Source organism: Cyprinodon variegatus, unplaced genomic scaffold (genome assembly GCF_000732505.1).
Source record: "Cyprinodon variegatus isolate N-32 unplaced genomic scaffold, C_variegatus-1.0 Scaffold22, whole genome shotgun sequence".
NCBI classification, from domain to species: Eukaryota; Metazoa; Chordata; class Actinopteri; order Cyprinodontiformes; family Cyprinodontidae; genus Cyprinodon; species Cyprinodon variegatus.
The window spans coordinates 1,538,031-1,562,573 of record NW_015150475.1 but is presented as its reverse complement, the minus strand read 5'-3'; the positions used below and the strand labels follow the sequence as shown (position 1 = coordinate 1,562,573).

The 24,543-nt window shown below is 36.0% G+C and overlaps 2 protein-coding genes across 4 annotated transcripts; both read right to left on the bottom strand.

Moving 5' to 3' along the window:
- Positions 1-1,530: 1,530 nt before the first annotated feature.
- LOC107095115 (neuronal acetylcholine receptor subunit alpha-3-like) lies at positions 1,531-10,569 on the bottom strand. 3 transcript variants are annotated; one of them, XM_015391098.1, is made up of 6 exons: positions 10,436-10,569; positions 9,933-10,072; positions 7,078-7,122; positions 4,074-4,183; positions 1,815-3,009; positions 1,531-1,726 (listed from the first exon to the last, which is right to left on the bottom strand). In XM_015391098.1, exons 1-6 carry the CDS (start codon positions 10,476-10,478, stop codon positions 1,598-1,600), a joined length of 1,662 nt encoding a protein of 553 aa, XP_015246584.1. In that variant the 5' UTR covers positions 10,479-10,569; the 3' UTR covers positions 1,531-1,597. The 3 variants fall into 3 exon arrangements, with proteins under 3 accessions (XP_015246584.1, XP_015246576.1, XP_015246592.1); XM_015391090.1 differs by lacking the exon at positions 10,436-10,569 and having other exon boundaries at positions 9,933-10,148; XM_015391106.1 differs by lacking the exons at positions 7,078-7,122; positions 9,933-10,072; positions 10,436-10,569 and adding an exon at positions 5,937-5,966.
- A 2,108-nt stretch (positions 10,570-12,677) lies between these two features.
- Positions 12,678-23,792, bottom strand: LOC107095159 (neuronal acetylcholine receptor subunit beta-4-like). Its single transcript, XM_015391149.1, has 6 exons — positions 23,719-23,792; positions 20,315-20,460; positions 17,373-17,417; positions 17,043-17,152; positions 15,601-16,648; positions 12,678-14,020 (listed from the first exon to the last, which is right to left on the bottom strand). The coding sequence occupies exons 1-6, from the start codon at positions 23,768-23,770 to the stop codon at positions 13,853-13,855; spliced, it is 1,569 nt and encodes a 522-aa protein (XP_015246635.1). The 5' UTR covers positions 23,771-23,792; the 3' UTR covers positions 12,678-13,852.
- Between the last annotated feature and the right edge of the window lie 751 nt (positions 23,793-24,543).

Genomic DNA, 24,543 nt, shown 5'->3' with positions numbered 1-24,543 from the left:
AGTCATCCCAGTTTTATAGTCCCTGTCCTGTGACTTTTGTCACGTCTTCTCCATCCCTTTCAACCATATTTTCTGTCTGCAAAATAATAAATATAGCTATATACCAGGAGTAGCTAAAAAGTTTGAAGTCACTGTAGGAATCAGGGTTAGAAAGGAGGGCTACAGTTGATTTAGAGACGATTCTGGATTAGATTTTAGAAGCTTTTTCTCCAAATCTTAAATTTGAAAAACAGTTTCTTCACTCTGTAGGGAGGGAGGTATACCTCTGAGGGAACCTTTTGATGGGAACCATTTGCATATATACAAAATATGAACCTATCAGAGTTTAAAACTATTGAAGAATAAATGCTGATGATTTTAAAAAATGCAGAAAATAAAGACCATAACGATAAACATCTTTTAAAAATTACAATATATATATTTTTAAAGCAAAATAATAATACTTTACTTGCTATAAAATAGCAAGTAAAGTATTAATAATAATACTTTACTTGCTATAAGTTAAAAGAGGAACTAAACTGTAAAGATGCTGTGTGTGAGAACATCTTAAAAATAGTGGGCATTTTCATTCTCATGAATAAAAAGAGTTTAAATAATTTTTTTAATTAGATAAATTAAAAAGTAAAAACAAATTATTTTAGAAGAGTAAACAATATACTTTATTTGAATAAAAAAGAATTAGATGTAAATTAACGCTAAAAAGTAATGGATTTGCAAAATATATAGTATATATATAGTTAATTAATTAGGTTATTTGCTTTTTTTTGTTTTTTGTTTTGCATTAAGAAAACTTGTTTTAGTTTTATTTATCATCACAATACCAAAAGAAATTGTTTAAACAGTTAAAAAAACAATATCTGACATTAATTTAAAGCGAAAGGAGAATAAAAACATACTGTATATCTCTACCTACTCCTTTTAAACATGGAAGAACAAAATTTAATATGATAAGATGTTACTTAATTTACATCACGCAGATGTTTAAAATATACTTTCACCAAAATGCTAAACCATTTGACTCTATGATGGCCAATTTCATTTAAAACAACATAAATGAACATTTATTTGACCTTAAATAGCTCCTTAAAGCTATTTAAGATAGAATCTGTTCACCCAGTCAAATAAATTCAATAAATTAATGTTTTTACTGTTTAAAGCAAAACCTTATACATTTAAAAACATTTCCCTTAAAAAGAGTGAGATTATGCAGTGTGTGAATATTTACAACATTATTCTGGTTTAACTGCAGCAGATTTCTCCAGCTGATCTTACTACATGTAGAACATAACAGCTTAACAGTCAGCATTACTCTTCCTTGATATTTATTAACATATGTGGTTGGTTAACATTTACATTTTATTATTTCATCATCAGATTTCGGTGAGATTTGAGGGCAGGTTGAAGAAAATGAAACCATAATAGTGTGTCACAGATTTATTAGATTTATTATATAATCAAGACAATGTCAAACAAATAGAATAGTAAACACAAAATCCTATGCATTTTCTCTCTTCGACTTTGCGCCTTTTGTTTTTTTCACCTTTCAAATAGAAGCCACAGTCTCATATGTGTGGGTTAATAGTATTTTTAAATTCAATCAAATATCATCCCCGAGTAATAGAGGCTGGAGGAAGAGGCCAGCTGTCCCCAGGATACAGACAAGGACAAAAACCCAGAGAAAGATCCTATCGATAACCATGGCAACATACTTCCAGTCATCCTGAACCTGTGGGACCACAGCAACAAAAATGGTTATTGTTTTATTTTCAAGAGTGTTTTATGATAGATTTTTTCATGCAATACGAACTTCTTACCTCTTTCGCTTCATTCTGTAGTCTCATGTTCTCTGCTATGTATTTAACACTTTCAATTGCCTCTCTGACTTCAGGAGACAGAGGCAAAACTGACAAAGCTCCTCCATCCAGAGACTCTGAACTGGAGCAATGACTGTCTTGTCTGGTCCCAACACCAGTGTTCCCGGTCAGCGCCCCAAGGCTTCCCAGTCCACCACCCCCACCCACTGAGTCTGACGGCAGTCTGCCACATCTCTTCTGCCAGCAACAGTTACAGCGGCCTTCACAACACAGGACACCAGAACCAGCACATTTGTCTTCGCTCAGGTTGTTCATGTCAGAGAGCTCCGTGTTGTTAAAAAGCCGCTGGCGGTTCGTCAAGCTGGACACCACACTGGATGCCAAAGCCTGGGGCTTATGTTGCTTTTGCAGGGTGCTGGAAGAGTGAACAGTGCAGGATCTCAGATGCATTGTCTCGACACTGCCAGCCACTGTCACCTTCTGCGAGTCCCTATCCGGCCTGGTCATAAACATCACTCGGGGCAGAAGACCCAGAAACACGCGACGCACCCAACAGGGCATAGTGTGAGTCTTAGGCGTGCGGTAGTGGACATTCAAGACAAAAACGGTGATGACAATGGAGAGGGTGATGAATATCATGGTGAAGAGGAGGTACTCGCCAATTAGAGGTATGACAAGTGAGGTGGAGGGAATGGTTTCTGTTATGACGAGGAGGAAGACAGTCAAAGAAAGTAAGACGGAGATGCACAATGTGACTTTCTCACCACAGTCGGATGGCAGGTAGAAGACAAGTACAGTTAGGAAGGAGATGAGGAGGCATGGGATTATCATGTTGATGGTGTAGAAAAGAGGCAAGCGGCGGATGTACAAAGAGTAAGTGATATCAGTGTAGATCTCTTCGCAGCAGTTGTACTTGATGTCGTGCTTGTAGCCAGGCGCGTCAATAATTATCCACTCGCCTGTCTCCCAGAAGTCCTTGAGATTTATAGTTGAACCAATCAGTACCAAGTCAATCTTGGCCTTGTCGTAAGTCCAGGAACCAAACTTCATGGTGCAGTTTTGGTAGTCGAAGGGGAAATATGTGACATCGATTTTGCAGGAGCTTTTAAATATAGCCGGAGGGATCCAGGTGACGTCACCGTTGTAGCGAAGCAGAGCCTTTGTTTTATCGTCTACCTGGAAATCTCCAACTGCACTGTGAACAACATAAGAGTAAAACTGATGAAAATGGGCAATACTGGTTAAATACAATTAATAATTAATGATTTGGTGATTTGGAAGAGGCTTATGCACAGAAGGGAAAATAATCAACTTAAATGATTTGTTAGTAAAATAAATGTGAATGTTATTGTTGACATTAAATCCAAAATGGATTTCCTCAACACACAAGTAATGCAAAAAAAAAAAAAACAAACAACAAAAAAAAAGCTGTCATATGTGGACGCACTGCATATACTGTATATATATCCCGTCCACCTTTTCTTCCTTTGGAGCTGATTTAGCGAGTAAATTTCTCCACTGTGAGATAATTACAATCAATCAATCAATCAATCAATCAGTGCACACATGTAAATCATTTAAAAACCAAAAAAAGAAGGAATTACAAGAAATGGGTATCAAACACGTAAAAAAGAAGGTTTAAAAGGCATAAATAGCCAAGAAATGTGCTGAAATCTGCCACTATTTAGAAAGCGGTCCTAGTCATTATCAGTGCAATTTAGATATCATGTTTTTTAATCCTAATTGATGATTTATAAAACCATTACCAAGGTCTCACAGAGTATTCCCTAATAATCACAAGCAAATGGTCCTCTGCAGACCTTTGAAACATTGTGGCATATATAAAATCATTTTTATTTTATTTTTTTTTACCTCTTCTTAATCCTGTTTTCCCTGTGAGCATTTTCAAGATTTCAAACTATTTGTGTAGAAGAACAACAACCAATAACACAGCCAACAAACACGTTCAACTTGCTTCTTCAAACAGGCGACATTTTAAAGTTATTACCCAAAAAAATGCTTTAATATTTTTTTTTTAAAACAAAATATATGATAGTGAGAGTGTTTAACACTTATTCCCTGTCTTCCCAATATCCTTCATTTGGATTTATTTGTATGTGTGGATCACTTTGCTATTAGTTGGTTGTTCTGGTGTGAGAGAATACATTCATATAAAGTTGCCTTGTTCAATAATTGTTTAGCAAACTGTGGTTTGCTAAAGATGCACCAAAATAAATATAGAAATAAATGTCAACTTACTTGTTGTAGAGAACAATGTCCGGCTTCCAAATTTTGTTTGATGGAACTCGTATAAACTCTACTCCACCAAACTCTTTAGGATCCCATTTGAGTTTATAGTCATTCCAAATCTGACAAAAGGAAACAATTATTAATACACAACACAAGCAACATCATAATGACATTAAAAACACCTGGAACATCTTTAAATAAAATCTGGAATTTTTGTTTTTTGTACATCCAGTAACTTTAGTTAATCCAATTAAACTTGATGCAACATCGAAGCATCTGATGGGTTTGAACCAAAAGCCATCATCTTTCTGCAGATGGTTCTTCACAGTAATTGGCAGCAGGGGAAATCAAGAGTCAGACTCTGCTTTATTGGACAAATACGGTAAAACACAATAATATAAACTGCATGTATTCAAGGGGGATCACTTGAAATCATCCTCTGAGAGACCGTATGTTGTCTGTTCTGTTGAACAATGCCAGTCAAACTTAACTTTAGCTTTTAAGAAGTGACTACAATTAATGCTGCAAAATAAAACAAACATGTTCGATTTGGAAATTGATTATTTTTTATTTAGGCTGAATTTGGATTAATGCGTTAATAACACTGAAGATCGATGTGAGACTTTTCCAGTTTTTTTCTTCTGTCAATATTATTTCTAGCTAGTTTTAAATGCACTCTTCTTTTGTTTTGTGATATAAGTAGAGCTTTTACTGCTCCTTGTTTATTTATCTTACGCTTTCAAGACAATTTTTTCTGCACCCACTCTGACCTCTCTTTCTTCTTATTAAATCCTGTGAGACTCATTAAAACACGACCATAAACCAAATTCTGTGTTTTCTGAATAGCTGCTTTGATTAAAACACTGCACATAAGTAGAGTAAATTGCCAAACAGTGATGGGCAGCAGGGGAAATTTAGCTCTTCAATAAAATTATTATTTTTTCCAAAATCATTGAAAACATTGATAATGATGGAAGGGGGAAGTTTGCATTGTTATTAAAACCACATGGTATTAAGAAAGAAAAAACACCGTATGTTATGTGGTCGATGGGGAGCGGTGGCCTTGAGACCCACTCCCACAGACTGCCACTCTGGGTCTCTGAGTAAGACCCTTAACCCCACACTGCTCCCTGGGTACCCCATGATGTCAGCCCACTGCTCCCCAAGGGGATGAGTTAAATACACTTCATTTCTCCGATGTGATCAATAAAGTTAAATTATTATTATTATACTGTAAATCCCTTTTGTTACCTGAGATTGTTTCATAATGTCCTTATAAATACATTTTAGGGTTAAGAACCTTAAAAGAGTGGTTTAACAGAGAATTTGATCTTAGGAATCTTGTCTTGTACACAACAATACATAAGATTTCATTTTTAGCAGTTTTGCTCTATGTGGTAATGGAATACAAAGTTTGTTGTTCCTTGTATTTGTTTATAAGGAGAAGATGGAAAAGCAGCAGTGTTTGAATTTAATAACTAGTCAATTAAATTCAGTAACATTATGAAGTCACATCTATGTGTTTTAAGTAATGATGATTTGTTTCAGTCTTGTCGTTTTTCTACTTAAATTAAGAACAGTCTGATAAATGCCTTTAAAAAGCTTCCTGCCATAGTAGTTAATCGTTGCAGTCCAGGCAACACAGTCCAAGTTCAGTTTGGTAAAACACCATTCATACACAGTATTTCAGAGTGCCTTTCTTTATTTATTTTTTAGACCTATTTCTCTCCAAAACATATCTTTGGACTCAGCTTTTACTGAGAGTTATTATGTGCTCTCTTTTATCCCTTTGACATGAAACTGCCTCAGAGCTCGTATGCTTAGCTGTTTATTTTCCCCACAGAGCCACCTCAGGAGCTAGTTTACCGTTACCTTTTCCAACATAGAAAATATTCTCTCCTTAAACCCTTGTTGGCCTTGGAAGATGGCCGCTCACACTGGGCCCGGTTCTGTTAGTGGTTTTTTTCTTGTTAAAGGGATTTTTCTTCTCCACTGTCGCTGCTTGGATGCTTTGTTGGAGGAATTTCTGTTGATTAAATTAGTTGATGGAATAAGCTGGTTTTCCTTAGATAGAAAATTTTGAACCAATCTGACTATTTGATTGAATTTAATTGTCTCTGTTAAGTCCTTTAGATATGTCAAATTGGCGCCATATACATCTATAGAATTTCAATTTCACAAAAACAAAAGTATAAAAATAAAAACCAAAAACGTACTGAACAATAAAAAAATAATAATTTTAAACCACGTCCCACTTTGTTTCGTTCCGGTAACTTTCTGGTTACCGTAGGGGTTGGATCATATCTAATAAGCATCTCTGATATGTGTTCCATGGAATGTATTATAGACCAGCAACAATATTTAAAATAAATCTTTTTACATGCAGTGTGTAAAGGTTCCTACTGCCTGATTTATTACAGAGACCTTTAAAGACAGCTTTCAAATGCTCTAGTCTGCAGAAAATAAATGCATGCATCATGTTTGTGTCATTTTGTCAGGAAACTCTTTGAATTATTGTAAGATGGGAGTTGGCTAGTTTAGTAATAATACTTTATGTGGATGTTAACATTTAGGTCTGAGTTCCCCAGGCAATCAAGACATACAGTACTGTACGTTTTCTGGTCTAATTGAAGCTAGCTTAGTTTGATTTCTAAACCTAAACTTTTTGCAATAAAAACATCTGGGTTTTCTGCATAAGGTCTGAGTTAATGTTGATCTATTTATAAAATGGACACAAGAACTTTATTAACCTTCAATTATGATCACACTGAAATATAAGGTTGGGTGTCATCAGCGTAGTGCAGTGTTCTCTAGTGACGGCTAGACGTTAAATAAAATTAAAACACAAGGTCTGCCAAGAAAGATCAGACCTAATCCAGCACAGTACCAGGTTTGTCCACCCACTTTTCCAGTCCATCTATCAGCCCAAAAGAATCATGTAAAAGCAGACCTGGTCGATACTTCATGCCTTTGCTAATGGTTTAGTTTCTCAAACATACACCGGAAAACTTACATGTCTCAGCCACAAATTGGTTTCCATGATCTGATTGACTTCATCCTAAAAAAAAGGAACAGATTATAAGGACATCAGTGTAAAAGTAAAAAACAAAACCCAAAACAAACAAACTCACATTTGTTACCATTTTAGTAAAAACTGTCACAATACAGACGTCTTTTTTCACATGTGATGAAGAAACTTAACCCAGAGCAGTTTTTTTCTTTCTGCGAGGTCACGTTTTGGTAAATCCCAAGAATGACGATGACGAGACATGCACCTTAGTCCTCTGAGCCTCATGCAGAAATGCACAACAGCTGGAGCTGCTAGGTCAGTACACAAATATAACTTTTATTTTTATAAGCTAGAGCACAGCAGCTAAGGAGAGGAGGGAGAAAAGTTGCAAAAGTCAGATTTATATGTGACTTAGAGCGTGAAGGAACCACACTTATAAGCCAGTGCATAACATTAATCATGCATGTGACCATATGTATGCAGATGAGCTCGAAGGTTCAGTGGTGAGCACAAGTGAGCAAAAAGTTCAAGCATAAGATCTGGTTATGTCTGTTTACTAGCAAAGCAAGCAGAGTACCATGGGTGAGCCTAAATCCCGAATGATTGCAGCAGCCCCAGTAATGAGCTATTGATGGTCTAAATGAACTCATAGAGGCGTGATGTAATTGGTTTGGATGAACCAATACCATTTATGGCTGGATTAGGAGCAGCAGGTGTTGCTGAGTGAAAAAAGTCATCCATCAGCAGCTTAATCTCAGTGGCTTTCTCTTTAAAATGTGTTTTTTTTTTTTACATTTTCATGCACCTGGACTCATCTCCGGGGATGCCACCAGAACTAGGATGAGTTTCTGTAACCAGAAAGGTCCTTCATACTTCTTTATTTCAATAAATCTTTGCTGAGATACTGGACAGAAAAAAAACATGGAGATGAGCAGCAAAATATCTTATTCTGTGTGTTCTATTGATGCAATGTCCTGCAACAATAGTTATATCTCTTGAACCTTTTTCAATTTTAATAGACATTACAGTCTCAAACTCCTTTATATTTGATTGGAATTACATTTGAGAAATCTGCTCCAAGCTCCATAATACCCAATGTGTTAAATTATTATTATTAATGAAAATCAAATCTTTATTGGCATTTTTGGCAACTTTTTTTAAACATGTTTCATATCTATAAAATAAAACAGTCCTTTTGATAAGGTCTCCTAGTTTTTAGGGCTAATATAAGTGATCAAATAGCATCCTGAGAACCAATGATAATACCAGGCAGATAAAGATTAAGGTTTTTTTTTTTAAAAAGAGTTTTTTTTTTTTTTTGTTTTTTTACTTCAAAATGGAGATTTTTCATCATCTGGAAATGAGTCAAGTTTGCAACAAATGCATATCTAAGACATGGTGATCTACTTCTTAAACCAGGCCTGATAAATACATTATTAATCTGACAAACAGCCAGCCGGGCCATGGTGACTTTGGAGATACAGAGACCATAACCTAAAGTGGAAAAATCTGTTGACAGGGCATCTATTAGGGGTATTAATAGAAGTGTGCCAAGAATGAAATGGCAGATGGAGGAAAGCCATAGATTTCTTGTTTGAGGTTAGCAGAGCCAAAATATGAATGAAAGAACAAGGGTCTGAGGAGACCCCAAATCCTGACCCAGCATGACACCAACGCCCTGTAGTAAAACAAGGTGATAGAAGCATCATACTGTGGGAACACTCTTCTTCTGTTGTGAAGCTGATCATGGTTGAGGATCAGATGTATAAAACTGCATAGGGATACCCTGAATAAACATGTTAAAGACGGCAGGACAACAACTGTAGACATTCAGTCAAAGTTGTAATTTCATGCTAAATATTTTTACATTTTATTTGTAAGAATGACCCACTTAAAGTCAAAACCTAAATCAGATTATAAGGCAAGGGCAATACTAACTGTTGACCAGCTTTTTTCTTCTTTTTTTTCCAGCTCTTTTTTTTTTTTTTATTGTCATTACAGTGTAACAAGTACAGAGCAACTAAATTAACTCTCTGCATTTAACCCATCCCCCCTGGGAGCAGTGGGCTGTCATTGTGCAGCGCCCAGGGAGCAATGTGGCAGTGTGTCCTAACCACTAGGCCACCACTCCCAACCACTAGGCTGACCAGCTTAACTTAAGCTACTTTACGATGGTTTACTTTTTTGTTTTTCCAATCTCACAATTATCTACTACCGTATGTTTTTTCAATAAAATTTAAGATCTACTAAAAGGAAACATAAAACCGGTTCAAGTGATACTAACATTTTAGCAATTTATTGGAAAAAAGACATGCAGTTCTAATTTTAAAGCAAAAATGAAAACAATTTAAGTTTTTCTTCTTAACCTGAAAAATAAATTAACATACATAAAACAAAAGGCAGCCTTACAGTCACTGACCTACCAGGATCAGTCCAAGAAATGTATCTGTGATCGACAAACTAGAGTAAAGCCCAACATTTAAATAAGAAATGCTCATCAGACCAGGCAGTGATATTATGAAGGACTGCTAAGAGCTTCTGAGACACCTGACATTTCTCAACCAGACAGGCAACCAGACTCATCCTGTCTTTGTCTATTTCCTTCCTCAGGTAGATAATCTGTGGAATGATGTGATCTGACATGTAGAGTCAAAGGTGTGTCAGAATGCATCCGAATTGTGGTACAGATTTACACAAGGTTATTTTATTCTGAGAATAAAAAAAGAGTATCTCTAAGCTTTCGGTCATGTCTACTGACCAGAATGATTTATGTCTGTTGTGCCCCATAAATAACAGCAGGCTTAGACTGTGCAAGGAAAAAAAAAAGAAAAAAGCCAACCTTTTTATCATCCACTTACCACTTTGACCAGCTGTGACATGGACACTTCAAACTGCACAATGACCGGATCAGACACATTCTCCACTGGCCGAATGTACTGATTGTAGTTGGAGAATATCACCGAGAAGAGCTTATGCTCTGCTTCTGAACATGTGCCTCCTGCACCGGAGCAAACGGTCAGACATGGATCAGTGACTGCAGGATTTTCCACATGGCAGAAGTCCAAGTCGTGCATTTCTCAAATCATTTCTACACATTCTGTGCTATTTGACCTGCATGCTGTTTGATCTCAGTGTATCATCTCAAGTCACTCAATAAAAAGAAACTTTATTCAATTAGTCTTTAAGTTAAAACAGAAAGTTTTAAATTTTTTGAATATGCAGTTAATGGGATAAATTAAATAGTTTTTTTAATAATGAAAGGCTTCAAGAATCATTAAGCTAATGTTTGAAATTAATAACATAAATCAAGAAAAATGCAACAAGTATACAAGCTGATATAATTTCACAAAAAATGTCTTACCTGAAAAGAAGTAGAAAAATATGATGTAAAATCTGTTATCCATCCTCACAGAGGACAGATGAATCAGGGGTCAACGGCAGCAGAGCTCCACGATGCAGACAGAGGAAGAAAGAGTGATAGAGTGTGTGCAGCTGCAGACTCAACCAGAGAACACGGGGAGGGAGGCAGTGGCACAGTCAAACACACAGCCAGTCACCGAGAGGAACCACACAGCACACAGATGTGCACGCTATGGTTAGTAAATCAAGTCAGACACCAGGAGGCTTTTTTTCTCTTTTATACTGCTGGATTTTTGTTGTTTTAAAAACCAAGAAAAATCTTGCAAGACTATATGCTAATTACTAAGCAGCCTGAAGATTCAGAAAAACAAATAAGTTATGCTGTCAGCAGACCAGTTGTTATTCACTTGGGGTTTCCTCTCACAAACATTCATTATGAAATCTAAATATTAAATCTAGACTCGCTGTCCCTCTGGGGTTTGGACAGCCTTCAGTGGAACAGTTCCTCATTCATTTATTTGTTTCCTTTTTTTAAAAAATGAAAAAAAAAAACAAAAACAAGCAGCTTTAAGGTTTTCTTGATTTTAGGGGAAACATTCAAATGTTCCTCCATCAAACCCTAGAAAATGGATTCAAATTAGTCTCTTCTGGCCTAAATTTGTCTCTTTAGCTCTGTGGGGAAAGAAAAGACATTATTTGTCACTTGTGAAAGGGAATCTGTTGGGATTTACGTAGCATTTATAGAATTCTGACATGAAAAAATAATTAAAATAACATATAAAAAAGTGGAGAAAGAAAAATACTATTTGCTACCATAGAGTATTAATGGCCAGCAGGGAATGAAAAAAAAAGTGTTTCCAGCAGTTAAGAGGCTAATCCTGATTCTAAAAATTGAATCCTAAAAAAAATGATAGACAGCAGGGTGTTTGATTCCTGCAGAGGTTGCAAGATTACCGACTGTCACTCTGGGTTCCTGAGCAAGACCCTTAAAGTTGTGTGCAGTAGCACACAGCTCCCTGAGGGATGGGTTAAACACAGAGGACAGAGATCGCCACAGTGAAACTATAATTGAGTCTTTCTGCTCCTGCTGCACCTCATTTAAATTTGTAGATTTATGATTGGGTGTTTACAGTGGACTTATTTATCATTTTGATTGATAAAGAATAACACCCTTGACCAACTATACCCACTGTGAAACATGGTGATGGCACCATCATGCTGGGGGGATGTGTTCTCCTTAGGAAGGACTGTGAAGCTGGTCAAATTCTCTGTAGAAGTGGTTCAACCCTAATTAAAAAGGGAGTGTCGACCTAGTGGTTTAGTGCGTTTGTGCTCTGAGAAGGTTGCAAGTACCTGGTTCGTTCCCCACAACCTGCTCTCTGGGTTCCTGAGCAAGACCCTTTACCTCACACTGATCCCCTAGCACCACACACTGGCAGCCCACTGCTCCCCCAAGGGGATGGGTTAAATGCAGTGGTGAATTTCTCGAGTGTGAGATTAATAATGTTAACTTAAAATACAAGACTTTATTAAGTTTTGTTTTTTCTCAGATCACGGTAAACTTGTTTGTCAAAATATTCCAGAATTTGATCCAATTATGAAACTATGGTGAGATCTGAAAAGGGGTGTTTACAAATGTCAATCCTATGGAACTTTAAGTATTTTGCCAAGAGAAATTAACAGAAACTAAAAGCTTGCAAACTATGTACACACCGAAGAACATACAGTTGTTTTTTTAATTGACAAATGCATACAGATTTCTTTCAAACAAAAAATAAAACAAAATTCGGATAGATAATAAAACAGGTTTTCTTAAGATGGCAAAACAATGTGAACTGTATGAATTTAGAAAAAAATTATTGAAAAACTAAATTATAATGTATCTATACCCTTCTAAATAATCAATAGAAAATAGATTTGGCCTGAAAAAATTAAATGCTTCCTAAACAGCCTTTTGAATGTTTCCACTGTTATTTAAATGATCTCTTTTTGTTTCTCATCACTTTTTTTTCTCATCCCTTAAATATTTCTCAACAAATTCTCTTAGATGCATGCTGAGACTCTGGCTTGATGACGTTTGGCTGAAGTTCATGGCGGCTTTCCAAGCTAACAGGACACACTTGAATCCCCCAAGATGTCTTTTGAAAAAAACAAAGCCACTTGGAAGTGAAAGAGGTGGATGAGAAAACAAAAATAGACCATTGTCTCACTAAGAAACACAATTACACCATTTTTGATTAAAAATTTTACATGTCTATGTATTGTTTATCCTAATAAAAACCAATGAAATAGACTCTTTCAAAAAATTTTATGGGTGTGAAAACTTTTAAAAGGCACTTTAAAAGAATAAGTGCCGCAATGGTTTGACAACAAAAACATTTCGCTAGACTTTTTTAATTAAAAGTTGGAAATCAACAAACTGGTAGGAACATGAATGAATTATAGATTTAGATTTATTCTAAGTTTGGTTTTTTGAGAGACGTGTCGAACAATTCTACTTGATCTTTTTGCTAATAACTGTTCACTTAAAGAATCAAATAACAAATAAATGACAGTGAAACTTGTAAACCTGAAGGCCAGTACAGCAGTTTTGTCCATTAACATGAGCATTGATTGATTAAAAGGAAGATCACCCTAAGAGCCTGCAGAGTCCCAACGAGCCCACTCAGCACTGTTTATCCAGCAGTAAACCTGGAATCTTTCTGTGAATGGGTTTTGGTAATTAGGCTCCACTTGTGTGTACTCCGGTACTTTTTTTCTTCAAATAGGACAATATTTAATGAACAAGTGACATAAATAAGTGACCAATTAAAATAAAAAATTTATTTAGGTAACCTGTGTTTATAGATCATCTAAAATTTTAAACCAACCGGGTCTTGCTATCTCTCCCATAGTTTCTGTCACATTACTAGACATTTAATCAGACTAAAAGAGGGACAGAGATCTTGCTTTATTCTTTTTTGATGACAGTTACACAAATTTAGGGCTAGGTTACATCTAACAACCAACATATTATATAAGATTTGTTTAAGCAAAACTTCAGCAGGATTCAGTGTTTCAAGAGAATATTCAACCCGGTCATACCTTTATTTATTGTAAATATACTGTAACACCACCTAAATGATATTTGTGCACCACCCATGTTTTTTTCATTCCGTCCTTTGCTCTTCTTTAAAACATGGCTTCATTGGATTTGGTTGTAATGTTTCATCTACAATGGGTAGATTCAGTGCTCTGTCTTTCTTTACAGGTCAGGAGGGAACAAACTCAGAAATGATGTTGATAAGATTTGAATGAAAGGTCTTGGGGTCCCTCAGTAGTAAATACAATAGGATAATTTACATCAGTGGTTCTTTTCAGTAATACAGCGACTGAGAGCTTTACATTAAGTCCAGGATTCACATCAGCCTTTTGATGCTCATCGTATGCGAGGAGTAGAAATAATGGGCTGCTGGTTGGGAACGATCTGACTCTGGAAGACAGGCTGTAGAAATAAGCCCAGGGTGCCCACCACACACACTATCACAAAGATCCACAGGAACATCCGATCCACCACCATGGCCACATACTTCCAGTCCTCGATTACCTGCAAAAGGACAGACAGTTTTAAAGCTTTTTCACAATTTAATCTCTTTAAAGTGTCGAAAACGTTCAGAAATGTAAAAGTTTTGATTTTGTTTTGATTTTAATATGATAAAGTTACTAATGGAAAATATGAATTAATACAAAATAATAATTGTAATAATATTGTGAGGCATGGCAAGTTTATCTTTATAGCATGTTTTACTGGCAAGATAATTCATAGTACTATACAGGAGGAAAAGAAATGAAAAGAAGAAAATTGACACATTAAAATAAGTGGATCATATATAAGAAAGATTATGTAATTGATAAATAAATAAAATACTAAATTGATTAACAAAGTGATAAACAGTTAGACCTGGAAACTTAACTCATATGTAGATAACCACTGTAGACAAATACGTTTTTGGTCTCGGCTTTCAGTGCTTTAAAATTTTTCTGGGAGTTTATTCCTGATTTGTTTAGCATAATGTTTCTGGTTCTGGTTCTAATTATGTAAAGCAGATTAAGGCCGGAAGACCTGGGAGGCCTTGGTGGTTGAAACAATGATAACAATTCTGTAATGTATTTTAGAGCTAAGCTATTCAGTGATGTATAGACTATCTGAGATATAGGAAGCCAGTGTAACAATGTTAGCAAACCAAGAGCACAATGTAAGACCATGCAAATATACTTTTCCTCAGTTGAGGCCAGTGTTTTTGATTCCACAACGGAGAGAGAATATTCCCATTGGATAGTTCCAAAGGAAAAGCTACTAGTGACCGAAAGCAAAAGCAAAAACACACATTGTCAAAAAACAGACAAAACAAAGCAAAGGAGTATGAAGGAAAATACACAATTGTCAGGTAAGACAATATTGGATCTTTTTGGAAAGATCAATCCATCGATCGATCGATCGATCGATCCATCCATCCATCCATCCATCCATCCATCCATCCATCCATCCATCCATCCATCCATCCGATGGATGGATGCTGTTTTCCGACCATAGATGGGCAGCATGTTTTAAAACACTTCAGTAAAAATACACAGAAGCAAATCTAAATACAAGAGTGTGCAAAATAAATCCTTCATTGTTAATTTAAAATGAAGAAATAGAAATTTACAAGACAATAAATAATGTGCATTCAGATAACAGCCTGTATTATGATTTTGTTTATGCAGACAACTTTTTATCCAGAAACTTTTGCCACTTGATCTGACGTGAGGAATGGTCAAGATGCTAAAGTTACACAATGGAAAATATAACAAAATATGCAGAGTAAAATTCTAACCAGAGACACTGGAATAGTTGTTGAATTGATCAAAATCCACCGTAACAAATACCTTAAAGTTCCCTAAGGTTGCATTAACAGTCTTGTTTGTCTTTCAAAGAGATACGGAGAAATTGTCAATTATGCTTGTCCATACATGGTTCCCTCTCATGTTTCGTAACTCTTAGTTCTAAACAATAAATACAAACCTTTCAAAGCAACTTAAACAAGCGCAAAACGGAAAAGAGCTATCATTCACTTTTTGTTTACAAACATTTTTTATGCATTTTGTGAAAAATTTAAAAATGTTGGTATTAATCTGCATACGTACACTTTGATCATCATCGTCGCTCATCATGTGCTCAGCCACAAAGCGTACTCCATTCACTGCCTCCTGTACATCAGCAGCCCAGTCAGAGTTGCTTCTCTGCTGGAGGTCCTGAGTTGAGCTGAAGCCAGTGAAAAGGTAATCAGAAGACCGCAAGGGTTCCATTCTGTTGGTGTAGCTGTGTCCCATCGGAGGGGCTATATTTTTGTGTCCTGGAGTGGAGAAGGCAGAGTCAGAGGACAGCAGGGCAGAAGTAGAAAAGGTGAATCCTTTTTGGGGGGCAACTGGGTAACCCGTAATAGCTCCCCTGGCCCTTAGACTACGCTTCCGCCGAAGTTTCTGACTGGCGGAGAAGTGCTGAGGACGTTTCATGAAGAGCATAGCAGGTAGTTTCACAAGGAATATCAGCTTGACCCAGGCAGGCATTGTATGGGTGCTTGGAGAGCGATGATGCACATTAAGGACACAAACACTGGTAATAATGGAGAAGGTCACTAGCACCATGGTGAACATCAGGTACTTGCCAATTAGTGGTACATCTAGTGATGTAGGAGGAACAATCTTTGAGATTAAAAGAAGGAACACAGTGAGAGCCAAGAGGACAGAAATGCAAAGTGTCATCTTCTCCCCACAGTCCGAAGGCAAATAGAAGACCAGAATGGCCAACGAGGTGATCAGAACGCATGGGATGATGAGGTTTATGGTGTAAAACAGAGGCTTCCTTTTGATGATAAAGTCATATGTTAGGTCCACATAAGTAGGATCCAGAGGGTCCACATTTCGTCTGCCTGGTAATGCCAGGATGTCCCATTCTCCACTTGGTGTAAAGTCATCCATACTAGCAGCCTCAGACTTTAAGATCAGGTCAATTTCTGTGTGGTCGTAGGTCCAGGAGCGAAACTTAAGGGTGCAGTTCTGCTGGTCAAAGGGGAAATGCTTGACTTCAATCTTACAGGCACTTTTATAGATGGCTGGAGGAAGCCAGTTGATGGTACCATTGAAAAGGACAATGACATTAGTGAAGACAGTGACCTCATAGGTTCCATCGGCACTGTGGTGATGAATGGAGAAAAGACAAAAAAAAAGTTTTAAACTTCTTACAAATTAGCTTCTAAGGCAAATGCTGTCAGCACTGTAATCTGTGTAAGTTCAAAACGAAATCCACAAAATCTGCAGCTTGGTCTTTGTTAAACTACAGAGGTTCCATTACAGAAGTGACAAAGTAAAATGGAAAAAATGCTATGAGAGTAAGGATGACCAATGACGGATTTAAACTTCTAGATGGTGTAGATTAGCCTAATTTTGGCTGTTTTATAATTAACCAGTCGGGAAACCAAAAGTAAATAGGTACACTACATAATGCAGACAACTTTTCTACATTTTGTTTTCTCTAATATTTTATGTCTGAGGTAAACACTTAAAAATAACAAAGCAACACAACTTACTTGTTGTACAGGACAATATCAGGAAGCCAAACATGTCGGGAGGGAATACGCAGCTTGTCAATACCTTCATATTTTGCAGGGTCCCATGATAATCTGTAATCAACCCAGTGCTGGAGAGACAGTCGGATCTGGTCAGATTACAGAGCTCTCACATAACACCAACTCATTTCTCATTACATGCTTGATTATTACTGAAATATTGTTTGAAGCTATTTTAAAGAAGCAATTCGCTCCATGTTGAAATGTAATAATTGCCATGGTTTAATTCTAGTTTAAAGTGAAGGGCATTTGGTAGGCCACAAAATGTTACACTGCACTCTATAAACGTACCTGAGTTAGCCAGACATTTGTGGTCATGATCTGTTCTCTTTCATTCTGGAAAAAGAAACATTTGGCAGCAATTATTTACAATAAATGTTTTAGGAACATACACAATAAATGATCTAGACAGAATATCAAAATTGCGTTGGGAAACAAAGAACATCCTGATTGTCATAATGAGCATTTTGCAAAAGGTTCATAATATGTAAATAAAAACATAACAGGAACAAAATGACAGAACAAAACAATCAAATGCAGTCAATATTTGCCCCATTTCCAATTTGCAAGACTAGCTCCTCCCAACCATGTGATTTTATTGCTGTTAAAGCATTTGCAAAACCATAAACCATTTTAAAGCCACAACTGCAAAGTTGGAGACACTCTAGCAAACATAGTTTCTGGTCTGCAAATTCAGAAAAAAAATTTGTTGCTTGATGAGGGAACTTGTTCATTAGCTGAGTAAATTAAGTGAATTATGTGTCAATATATAGCTATATCGCCAGTCTGTCGCAGGGCTTATGATAGATAGATTATGATATTTAATGTAATATGAATTGAGGTGTCTGGTAGCGCACAACCTTTTCTAACTAATTCAGTTTGAAACTATAACATTTTGGACCTTTGCACATTGATTTAAATACAAAAAAGGAAGAGCAGGAAGGAAGCTGTTCTGAACACTCCTACTCTCCACGACCACCCAGAGGTGTGTGCCAGTAGACATGATCTTCTTTTATCCTTCCTGCCACTGAAAAACAGCCCTAGCATTTGTAACCCCATAATAACACCGAAAATTTGGCAGAGCAACCCTTAAGTTTGGAGTTCTGTAGAAGAAATTTGATATTCTAAATGTTTTCTCTAAAACGTAATCAGATAAAGTGTTTTTGGAATTAGCTTTCAAAAGTGCAGAGATTTAAGTTGTCATAAATTGGCAGAGCGTTGCCTCAGACAAAAGTGATGGGTGGAAAATGCCATTAGCTCTTTTGTCTTGTACTGCAGAGTTCTAGAAGCAAACAGATAGGGGATTGGTCCGAAAGATATTGAGTCATGAAATGTTATTGATAATGAAAAGCATCTATTTCTAAATCATAGCCACAATTTGGGTTTTGGGAGTAAGAACACAAAGATGCAAGCCTTTTAGATCGAAGAGCAGCAAATTCAGACTCCAAGCAGCTGGTGTTCTTAATCTTCGAATCATTAACCTTTTTATGAGCTCAAAGGAGGTCGTAATTACTCTCAGATGAGCTGTTATCTGGATGTCTGCTGATTAGTAAAACGTTTCATTTAAACCTGTTCTGATCTTTTTTGACAACCTTGTCAAAAACGTTGCTAAGTTACTAGTACTAGTCATAAGTCTTGTAAAAAAAACAGTGTGTCTACCTCTAAATGGGAAATGTAATCTTGATAAATGGGATGATTGCATGTTTTAAACCTTGAGAGCAGCTATTTGCATTAAAACATTTTAAAATGTGCTGCAAAAAAAGTTGAGGCTTTTGAAAAAAATAATGCATCCGTTTTTGGCATCAACTTCTAATAATATTCAGTTACTTTAACAGAATTGTTTCATGTTAGCTGGGTAGGACATGAAACAATTATGTGAAAGAAACTAAATATAATAAGAAGCAGATGCCAAAAACGGTTCCACTTCCAATTGACTGACTACCATTAAACATAGCTTAGAAATGCTAAAATAATTAATAGGGATGCACGATATAATCGGCCCCCTATCGGTATTGGCCTGTATCGGCCTTAAAACTGAATATCGGACATCGGCCATATTTGATCAGCTTCTGAGTTTCTAAAGTCTAAAGAAAAAAAAAATACTACTTCTTCTTCTTCCTCAAAAACTTCTTTTTTTACAGACTTAAAAACTTCTAAAGACGAGGGAAAAAATATTGATACATTAAAATATCACAATATCTTCATATGCTGATATATTGCCATTTAAAAACACCATATCAATCTCTTTTACTATATGTTGATATATTGACGCGGTATCGATCTATTTTACTAACAAAATCTCACAAGAATTTGCAAAATATCACGACAGTTTGTAACAGAGCGATGAAATTTCACGAGATTTTGAAAGTAAAATAGATCGATACCGCGTTTTTAAAAATCTATTTGATATCAGCATATGAAAATATATTTGAGTATATTATTTTTCAAAGTGTCAGAAATGGATAACAAAACTGCTATTTTCAATGACTACTTATTTTTGTCCAGCTTTAACATCGGTATCGATATCGGTTATCGGCTACATGAGTTTTAAAATATCGGCATATCGGATATCGGCCAAAATCCCAATATCGTGCATCCCTAATAATTAAAATCTAATTAAGAAACGACTTTGAATGAGTTTTCTTCTAAATAGAAAGTATCTTTTATTTGCTCTCTATTCTTTAAATCAATATCCATATTTACACATAGATTAAAGTATAGCAAATAAAATGGAATGACAAATTATTCAATAGCCATTCCAATTCCCCTCCCATCATGCCACTAAAACTTGTACTATCAATAAGGGGCATCCAAATAGCAATTACCAAAGGGGTGAAATTGAAGCTCATAAAGTGAGGCTGTGAATGAGCTTCCTGTCCCGAACTGCAGCTGACAGCAGTCTCCATTGTAAATCAGAGAGAAGCCTTGGTCGCTGTGGCTAAAACAGGTTTATTGCCTCTTTTAATCCATTGTGCTGAAGTTTCAATCTAGACATGACATAGGCAGAGATGACAGCTGACCAGATCTACTATCCTACCTCATCATTTGTTGAGAGCTTCATCCTGAAAGAACCTACTACGTAATTAACTACCTTTAAAAAGCTTTTTTGTGTTCTACATCCCAGCTGTCCTCTATCTTAAGGTTGGTCTCATGTCTACCTATTTGTTTCCACAACCCATTGACCCTTTTACATGCAGATATACAAATACATATTTGTGGATTGGCTGCCTTACCACACTGATAAGTTGTGCAAGGGACACTTGAAGCTTTACTGTAACTCTCTCAGTCCTGTTGACGGCCGGTCGAATGAGTGGATTGTAGCGATCCGTTCCTAGCAGCCAGTTCATCAAACGTTCCTCTGAGTCAGCACTTATGCTACCTGGCAACACAATCGTGTTTGTCATTTTTTTATGGGACAGTAGAAGCATGAAGATGCAAAATTTAACTTCACTAAAATAAACCTCATCAATTCTGGAGGGAAGAGAAGATAATGGTCAATGCACTGCAGGAAAATCTAGGAATGAGTAAAGATTTCTTAAAATAAGTGTATTTACCCAAAATGTTAGTAGGTAAATAAGATGATGTAACAACCTGGCTCTATTGTGACCAAAAATGGGGTATGGACCCAACACCTTGATTTATGGAAGCCACTGGAAGCCACTGCCTTTTATACAGGGCTGAAGTAACACATCAGGTGTGGCCAATGACCAACGGATGCACTCCAATAAAAACCCTCCCTGCAGCAGCTCAACCAGAACCCGGCAGGGTCATCACAGATGATCTGCCGATCAACTGAGTAATTTACCCTTAAAATAAGCTCATTAGATATTGTGCACTTGAAATAAGATGCTTTTCCTATTTGAAATGTGAATTGTCTTATTCCATTTGCAACATGTCTCATTTATCTGCTCACTTAAAAAAAAGCACTTATTTTAAGAAAGATCGACTTAGATTAAAATTATTAGCTGTATACTATTTGCAGGTTCAGGCAATTAAATGAGCATAAGCATATAAAAAATAAAAAGTTAACTTTTAAGGTTTAATATCTTTAATTTTTTTTTCAATATAGAGTATTTTTTGCAAACTGGCAGCACATGAAAGTGCTTTATGCATGCAAACTGGTAGAAAGTTTAGTGGAAGGAGTAGTAAAAGGTGCCCAAGAAGCAGAAATAATTGCTTAATTGAGACGATTGTGAAGCCAATTCATGAATTAATAGTAAACATGGACATGGCCAACAAACATTACATTCCTTATGTTAAACCATCCTAAACCAGCAAGGGCAATGAAAAAGCAATAATTTAAACAGGTCTGTTATGGTTCTCCCCTTTTGGGACTTTGAGTATTTAGTTTTCAGTTATATAAGTAATTCTGTTTTGATGATCTTTGGTTTATTTTCCATTTTATGTTATATTTAAGCAGCCTTTAGTTACTCTCTGTTGCCCCCTTGTGCCTGTCTCCTTTCCCCTAGCTCCCTTCTAGTCACTTCTATCCACACCTGCTCCATATGAGCTGATTACCCCAGTCTTTGTTCTGTCTCCCAAATATACTCTCCCTATGCAGTTCCTCCGTGCTGGCTCCTCTTTGTTTCTTGGCTCCCCATGTGTGTTTTCTCCTTACGTCTCCGGGGCTTTTGGGTTCATTTCTTGGATTTAGTTTCTTCTTCCCTTTGACTTCATTAAACCTACAATTACTCATCTCTGCCTCCCTCATCTCTGCATTTGTGTCCTCAACCAACCACCCTCAAGTTGACAGTAGCCGATATAGAACATAGGACCTTTAATTTTTTTCAAAAGTATTCATACACCTTAAGCTTCCTGCGTTTTGTCAAATTAGAACCCCACAGTCATCAGTATATTTTATTTTGGATTTAAGTGATATATTGCCCTTGATGTAAAGGCAATGCATTTTCTTACGCCAAACCTTTACCACTCAGATTATTTTCCCTTTTTCATTAGCGGCTAAAGAATCAGAAAGATAATTGTAAATACTACCAACACCAAATAAACTCAAATTTAGAAGTTAAAGATAAACTAAACATAGAAGCTTAAACAAAATTGGTAACACTAACATTAACCAAGTTAGTCTGTCTCTTGTTCAATTGAAATTTCCAAAATAGACACTTTTTAAACATTTTTCATTGATATACCAATTATTTTGTGAATATTAAAAAAACGTTTTATTAGTTTCACTGTAGAACATCCAAAGAACACCTTGAGAATGCAGGTCCTACTGGGAGCTTTCTCTAGGTGTTACATTTGATAACTCAAGAAGGATGAAAACAAATACCCAATACACTTTTCAGATTCTTGTTTGTATTAAAATGCCTAAAAAGCAAGGTATCCTTAACCTACCTTCTTGTAAAAAAGCCTTACCTGTGTCTTGCCCTTGCTTATTTCAAAAACAAAACCAACTAAAACTGATGGGAGATCAGTTTCTTCTAAATAAGATTGACACTTCTTCTGTTTCTTAATGTATTCAGGTTAAGGCTAGATGTTCCTAAAAGTCCCCACATTAGAGCAGCTAATATAACAAACACATTTATGGTAACCATTTAGGAAGACAAAGCAGTTATCTTTTAGAGGCTTTATTCTACTCTGTACAGCTATGGGGTTTTGGTTTGAGCTTCCTGTTGATGTGACTCAAACTGTGTGCCATTACCAGCCCCTGAACTCCTGTTGCTTTGTGGGCTGTGGTGCAGTAACCATCTACCCCCTCACAGGTTGGTGGATAGTGACATGACAGCTATTGTCAGTCACTTGGCATAGTGGCTTCCAAGGTGCTATTCAACAGATGGTGTGTCGTCGAAGCTCTTGGAAAACAGAGTCAAACAAGCTGTTTCTTCCCCAGAGGTGAAAGCTTTTTGGTCTGCACAGATGAGCTGCTGTGAACAGACCCAAAGACACGTTTCTGTCTGTGTGTGTAAAGGCTAAGCATGGCAAACCACACAAGCTGCTTCTGACTCCTTAAATGACATTATAGTGATTTATAGAGGGAGGTCAGGCGTATTATGCCACAGTAAACCATTTTAGAACTGAGACGGTTCTAAAATAACTGAAAAAGCATTATCCTCAGAGTGAGGTTAAAAATCCCTTTTTTATTGGTCATTTGCTTTACTGACATCAGTTTATAACATTAGACTAAAGTAATATTATTAATTTTTCCCATTTTTTTTCTTAACCCTCATAACAGATTTATTTCTGTGACACAAAACATGATTCCAAACCAAAGTACTTATAATTTACTTTTTTTTTTTCATTTTGAGTATGTTCTAATTAGAATGTATAATCAAAAGAACAGCAAAACAAACATCAAGCAGAGAATATTAAGACTTACTTTATCAATAGATCTGAATTGTATTTGTTTTGATGTATCTTTATGTGAAGTTTAATTACAGGATACTTTACTGATGTTTTACAAGTTTTCCACAAATAATATGTTGTTTTTCTTCTTTCATTCCCTGTAATTAAAATATCAATCAAAAATAAAAATGTATGTTTATAAATCCATAAGAGCTGGTAACTTTTAAAGTTATAAATTAATTGCAGGAACAATCTAACTGAAAAAAACAAAAACAAAAAAAAAACACATGCGATTTATATTGTTTAATAAATAAAACAAAATGAAAGAGAAACTTACAGCGAATTAAAGTCATAACGAAGTAAGCGCGGATGAGGAGCGTCCGAGTCATTTTGAAGACACCATCTGGTCCGGTTCTGCGCTCCTCACAGCTCCTCTCCTCGGATACAGACCACTGGACGCGCTTTATGGTTCGGTAACTTCACTCTGTCGATGTCCGCTCATGGCCCTCTGCTCTCACATCAGCCACTGAGAGAAATGCAGCGATTTCTAACGGCTTCCCTGCAGCAGCAGCAGCAGCAGCATGCACACCGAGCTCTGCTCAGTCTGCTTTCTGCAGGTCCTGTGCAAGTTTGCACCAACAAAGCAGCTTTTCTGAACAGGCAGTGTTGGATAAACAGTTAATGCATTTGTTTTTTCCCTTTTAATAATCATAAATGTTCTTTTAAAGACAATTACAAACCATTACCATAAAAATATTTTTACTGATCTACAGGTATATCTTAATCAATTAGAATAAAATAGAAAATTTGTGTATTTTAGTTTATTTGTTCAATAACAATAATGATAATTATAAGTGTTGTGGGTAGCACTGTATGGAGGACCAACTCTGCCATATTTAAAAATAAATACAGAAATAAATGAATGCTCAATAAATATATAAGCATACAATTAATTGCCAACAAAAATACACTAAACAAATAAATGTAAGTAGAAATTCAATTATACAGTGTAACATAAATGTATATAACTCTTTAATTTAGCTTCTTTATTTATTTGCCTTTGTAATATTTACCTTATTCATTTTTTAGTCCTTTATAATCTTCAACTTTATTTTTTAATTACTTACATTTTTAAGTATTTATTTATGTGCAAATTGTATTA